Source organism: Petaurus breviceps, unplaced genomic scaffold, assembly GCF_028583685.1.
Source record: "Petaurus breviceps papuanus isolate PSGF00001 unplaced genomic scaffold, PetGlider_PUasm1.0 37, whole genome shotgun sequence".
In the NCBI taxonomy this organism is placed as follows: Eukaryota; Metazoa; Chordata; class Mammalia; order Diprotodontia; family Petauridae; genus Petaurus; species Petaurus breviceps.
The window spans coordinates 94,438,165-94,443,410 of NW_027186296.1; the positions used below are offsets into that span (position 1 = coordinate 94,438,165).

At 48.5% G+C, this 5,246-nt stretch overlaps 1 protein-coding gene and 1 long non-coding RNA gene across 3 annotated transcripts in view; one reads left to right on the forward strand and one right to left on the reverse strand.

Annotated features, from left to right (window-relative positions):
- LOC138169524 (uncharacterized) overlaps positions 1 to 359 on the reverse strand; it is a 76,435-nt gene extending 76,076 nt beyond the window's left edge. Inside the window, exon 1 of the long non-coding RNA XR_011170372.1 lies at positions 9 to 359. This is a non-coding gene — a long non-coding RNA (uncharacterized lncRNA). The remainder of the gene's footprint in view (positions 1 to 8) is intronic.
- The window catches only part of EMX2 (empty spiracles homeobox 2), a 9,573-nt gene that overhangs the window by 1,819 nt on the left and 2,508 nt on the right, over positions 1 to 5,246 (forward strand). Inside the window, exon 2 of one of the 2 annotated variants that reach the window (XM_069099047.1) lies at positions 2,133 to 2,317. The exons of the other annotated variant lie outside the window; for it this stretch is intronic. Coding sequence (XP_068955148.1) covers positions 2,133 to 2,317 — 185 coding nt within the window. The remainder of the gene's footprint in view (positions 1 to 2,132; positions 2,318 to 5,246) is intronic. 2 annotated transcript variants of the gene reach the window in all.

Genomic DNA, 5,246 nt, shown 5'->3' on the forward strand with positions numbered 1-5,246 from the left:
ACACACACCTCCAGTACTTTCCTTTGCTGCACCAGCTCCAGCTCCGGGGCTGCATACATAACGTAGCCAACCTCGACTGAGACAGCTACTTTTGCTTCGGTTTCGTTAGAAACTCTTTTGCCTTTGCACGCCACACCTCCTTCAGTCGCAATCTGACCACCACCCTACCACCCTGGCCAGAAACTCTCTTCACATCTTGGAGTGGATTCCCAACCACCCATCGATAAAGACATTTTATTTCATTTAGATTTTTAGAGATGGAGGGAGGGACCTGGAAATAGATAAGGGTGGAATCATCTCCTTCTCAGGCTCTTGACGACCACATAAATTACAGCACCCTGGAGCCACGGCAGAAAGACGGGTTTGGTCTCGTTTATTGTTTTTCTTTCTTTAAAAGAAATTAACCCAGTTGGAAGATAAGGGTTAGTGAAGGCTGTTTGGTTGTTTTTTTTTTTTTTTTTTTTACAAGTTCTTCTCCCTCTCTTTTACTCTCATTTTTTTCCCCCGGAGGGAGAGAGAGAGTGAGACCTCAACGGAGGGGAAAGGGTTTAGGTAGCAAGAGTAATTAGTAATCAGATGAGGGAAAATAGCCACTTTTGAGGGCAGTCGATCAAAACGCAGCTGGCCGTTGATTAACCCTTAATGTTCCTGCTAAAGGTTGGAGATAAAGAAGGGGTATCCTTCCCCTTCATCCACCGCATGCATATTTCCCCCCCAAAAAAATTGACCCGAGAACTCCCAAACTCTTCCTGAACTTGGCCGTTGAGTGTGAATTTGTTTATAGCTTTTCGTTTTGTGTGTTTTGGGCTTGGGTTTACCATTCTTCCGGAGATCTCTCACCACTACTCTCTACGGATCTCCTAGTAAAGTTTAAGATTTTCCCTCCTTACTTGGCGAAAGAACCAGGAAGCCTCCAAAGAACAGACTTTGCAAACGGATTAATGTTCACAAAATAAAATGACACAAGCTTTCGATCACAGCAATGATTTCTCCTGGTCCCTGGGAATTGGGAACAGAAAGAGCTACTTCAGTAAGGAAAAAGGATCGTCCCAGCAGGCTAAGATTAAATTTAAAATCTCATCCCCGGTTGCAACAATAGATTATTTCTTCTCTTCCCCTCTCCCCCACTATCCTAAATGCTAATAATAAAATAATAAATAATAAAAATTCGGACAGTAGTCAGAAAATATGGGAATCGCAGCTTGCTGATTTTCCAGCTCTAGCGAAGAAATTAAATCGGGGAAAATAATATAATACCCAGTCCCTTCCCTTAATGGGAGCCCCAAATTCTGGGGACATAGTTCTTTTTCCTCTTCCCGGCGCGTGTGACAAGTTGAGAAACGAGGAAAGAAATGGGGCAGGTCAAAAGGAGTGAGCAGGAGAGCTGAGCGTGCTAAGGAGCACAGCAGGCTTCGGCTGTAGCTTTGGCTTTGGCTGAACTCGGACAATCTGAACCGGCCAGACCCTGTCCTCCTGAGCCGGGCTTTGGGCTGCGGCCGAACTGAATCGTATAGCAGGCCGAAACTCGAGGGACTTGTAGAAAGTTGGGGATGGTGATGCGTTGAGAGCTGAGTGGGGTTTGGCAGTAGTGTGCCTCACTTTCTCAGCTGTGGAGACTGGGCAGGTTCTGAGTTAGTAGGTCCCAGCTCTGGGCCAGATCAAGCCCGGCTGTGGGTTGTTTCCGGCCGGGCACTTTGGCTGTACTGCTACAGAAGAAAGGAGAGGAGCGGGCCTCCTTGAGCCAATTCGTTTTATTCTGACTTTTAAAAGATGACTCGAGTTACAAGATATTCCTCTCCTTTTTCTTCCCCCGCCCCCAGGCAGGGTTGTCAATTATTTATCGTAGTCCTTACTTCTAATAACTCGATTATTACAGTTTTGCTCTGAGAGCTGGTGTAGGTCCCAGTTTCCCCCTATTCTTTCAGAACTCCCTGCTCCAATGAAGCAACTGTTTTATTTGGATCGAGGGGGAGTGGTGGGATGGGAAGAGAAGAGTTATCTCCCTGATTTAGGGAAAAGGCTTCTTGTTTCCCTCGAAGCCCATCTTGACTTGGTGGCAGTAACACCTAGGGAGCGGTAAGGGGACAAAGCCTGGGTTCCTAATTCAAGCTCTGCTGTTCCCTACCCCTCAGGAAATGAAACGAGCCCTGAAAGCTTCCTTTTGCACAATGCCCTGGCCCGAAAGCCCAAGCGGATCCGTACAGCCTTCTCCCCGTCCCAATTACTGAGACTGGAACATGCCTTTGAGAAGAATCACTATGTGGTGGGAGCGGAGAGGAAACAGCTGGCCCACAGCCTCAGCCTCACGGAAACTCAGGTAAGGGAGGATGCTTCGAGTCCCACTTGCCACGGAGGTGGTCTATCCGTGGTGCTCAGACAATCCTTGGAGCAGAGCCCTCTGTGGGAAGGCTAGAATGGGGGCTACAAAAGAAAAGAGGCAGATCTGCCCTGTTCTCCCGGCCCCAGGTAGTTTGACGGGTTTGTGTGTCTCAAATGGCTCAACTCCACGGAGTGAGGCCAGCTTCTCTGAAATAACGCAGGCTTCTCTAAAGTCTCCAGGAAAAAAAAAAAAGAGTCGGCACTCTGAGGGGACAACGAGAAATCTCAGTGGAATTCCGATTGGGTAGCGTGGGAGGTGTACTGAGCCTGGTTTGTAGGGCTGTGGAATCTCAAAGATCTTTTAGTTTAGCCGCCTCATTTTACTGAGAAGAAAAATGAGGTCCAGACTTGGGATGAGCCGGTGCTCACATTTAGGCAGCTTGGAGCTTGGACAATCTAGACTGCCTCGCAGGTCAAAAACGCTTTCCTTTTTACCTTTTAAAAATTGTTTGTTTAGTTTTTGTTGTGTTTGTTTAAGGCTCTGGGAATGAGGGCCTCGTTTGATTTCGCTCTACTGGGGAAGATTAGTGACTTTCGTGGTTTGCGGGGTGTCGGAGTGAGCCTTGGATTTCGCAGAGATTGGTTAGAGAGGGTTTTATTTCTTGTATTTATTTATTTTAAGGCCAGTAATTCGGGCACAGTGTTGAATTCCTCCTTCCCCGTTTCCTCTCCCCCATTGGCCTAACTCTACCAGTCCCTGGAAAGCTAGTAAGAAGGCAAGAGATTGTAAGAAGGTTGAGGCTGACTGGGGCTAGAGGAGAATAGGCCACAGACGGGTGCTTGGTTCATCTGGGTAACCAGAGGTTGTGTTTGCAAGAGGCAGCCTAACAAACGGGTTTCAACTCCTTTCCAGAGCCCAGCATGGCAGTTATTTACAGCACTGACAGATTAACTCCACTCGGTCTGCAGAAGCAAGCTTTGCCTACCCAGGCATGGAGCTGGGTTGTGGAGTGTGCAGGAGAACCTATTGGGGAAGGGGCAGGGGAAGAAGCGATGGTTCTAGTAGGGTGGCTTTGGAACTGATGGCAATGGACCCTCTTCGGTTAGAGGAGAGAGCATCCCCCTTTCGGAGAGGAGAGTAGGAGGACACCGGTAGCCTTGAAGAGTAAGTAAAGGAGGAAAGAGAAAAGGAGAAAGCACAGTTTCAGGTGACCCAGGCATCCATCCACGCTAATTCAAGAGTGAGTTAAATACAAACAGTCCAGGAAGTGTGGGTTGCTTCTGGTTTGAGTTCGATAGCTTAGGGTTTGTTAATTTGTTTGTTTAGTTCAGGGTGTGTAGAGGAACAGTGATCTGTCTCCCTCTGCCTCTCCCAACTGGTCGATGCTCTTTCTGTCTTGACAATTCTCTCCACACTGTATGGCCCTTTTGGGTCCTTACAGCTCTGGAAACTTGTTACCTATCAAGGGCCTGGATCCCAGGTGGAAGAGACTCCATCCGCCTGAGTAGGGCCATTTGAGTGCTTTCTCGCCCCAACTGCAGCGGCGGCTGGGGGTTCTGCTGTTGATATCATTTCCTTCCTCCCCCATTTTATTAGTGGGAGAGAGAGGGAGCTGAATGGTCTACCCCCCTCCCCCTTCCACCCTGCCTTCATAGACCCTGGGCCTGGCGGGGGGAGGGGGGGAACTAGCTGCTGTCCGGTCTGGGACTGGGGCAGGGGGGTTGGGCCTGGGCAGGAGGCGGGGGCCAACTACAGTAAGCTGTACTGTACTATAGAATCACCAGGCTAGTTCAAAGTTCTCGTAAACAGTAACGTTTTCTGGGCGGATTAAGTTGTAACACTTTTTTTTTTTGATACGATAAGAGGTTGAGGCTTTTGTTTTAAAATGTCCCCCGGACAAAACAGAACAGGGGATCTCCACTTTTATGAGTTTCTCGGAACAAGGCACAGCTCCGGCTTATTTCCCCCTAGAAAGCTGTATTTAAGGTGGTCTTTGTCCAGCCTGATTCCGACGCTGGTTGGAGTCTTTTGTCTTGGTGTCAACCCCCCGATCTCGACAAACGGGCTCCCTTTGGAGAGCAGCGTGGAGAAATGAACCATCCTCCCCCTCAATTAGCAAACTAAAAGGAAATTAAACTCACCCTTGTTCCCGCTCAGCTTTTTAATGGGAGACTTTTGGGGAATATGAAAATGCGGGGAGAGAGGGCTGGGGGACTGGTCTCGATGGGGCTAGGCTCGGAGGAGGCGGTGAGAAAGTCTAAAGCCGAGGTGATTTGATCGCACTGCTGCCGCTACTCCGGCTGGCTTTGCAGGAAGCTTGGCTAGATATCCAGTGCTCCTACACCCAACCAGAGTTTAGATTAGAGACTCAGATAGCGGTGCTGGTGATGATGCTGCTAATGGTGAGAACAACAGGAGGTGAGAAGACGTTTATAGTCTTCATTTTGCCAGAGCCTGTCCCAGCTCTTCAGACTTCGAACTTCTGGATTGATCCTGCCTAAGTCTGTCTGAAGAGCAAGCAGCGGAGGGGCCCCAGGCATGTTTTCAATCTTTTGGGTTTAATTCGGAACCTGTTTCCCAGTCTCCTTCAGATGAGATGAGGGGCCATCGAGTCTGATTTGTTCTGGCCTCGAGTTCCCAAGCTTTCGAACAACTGACATCTTGAATTTCACTGTTTACAAAAGGAGACATCCTGAAACCTCTCATAGGAACAGGGGAGCTGCTATACGAACAGAGGCCCCAACTAACAAGGTGTCACCAGGGCCTGAACCTACATATTGCTTCTGCTGAGTGATATTATGACCTTCTCTCTCTCTCTCTCTCTCTCTCTCTCTCTCTTTTCGTATATCGGTCGACCTCACCTCTGAACAGCAGTCACGATGTCTCCTTTTGTAAACAGTGAAATTCAAGATGTTTTCTTCTCTCC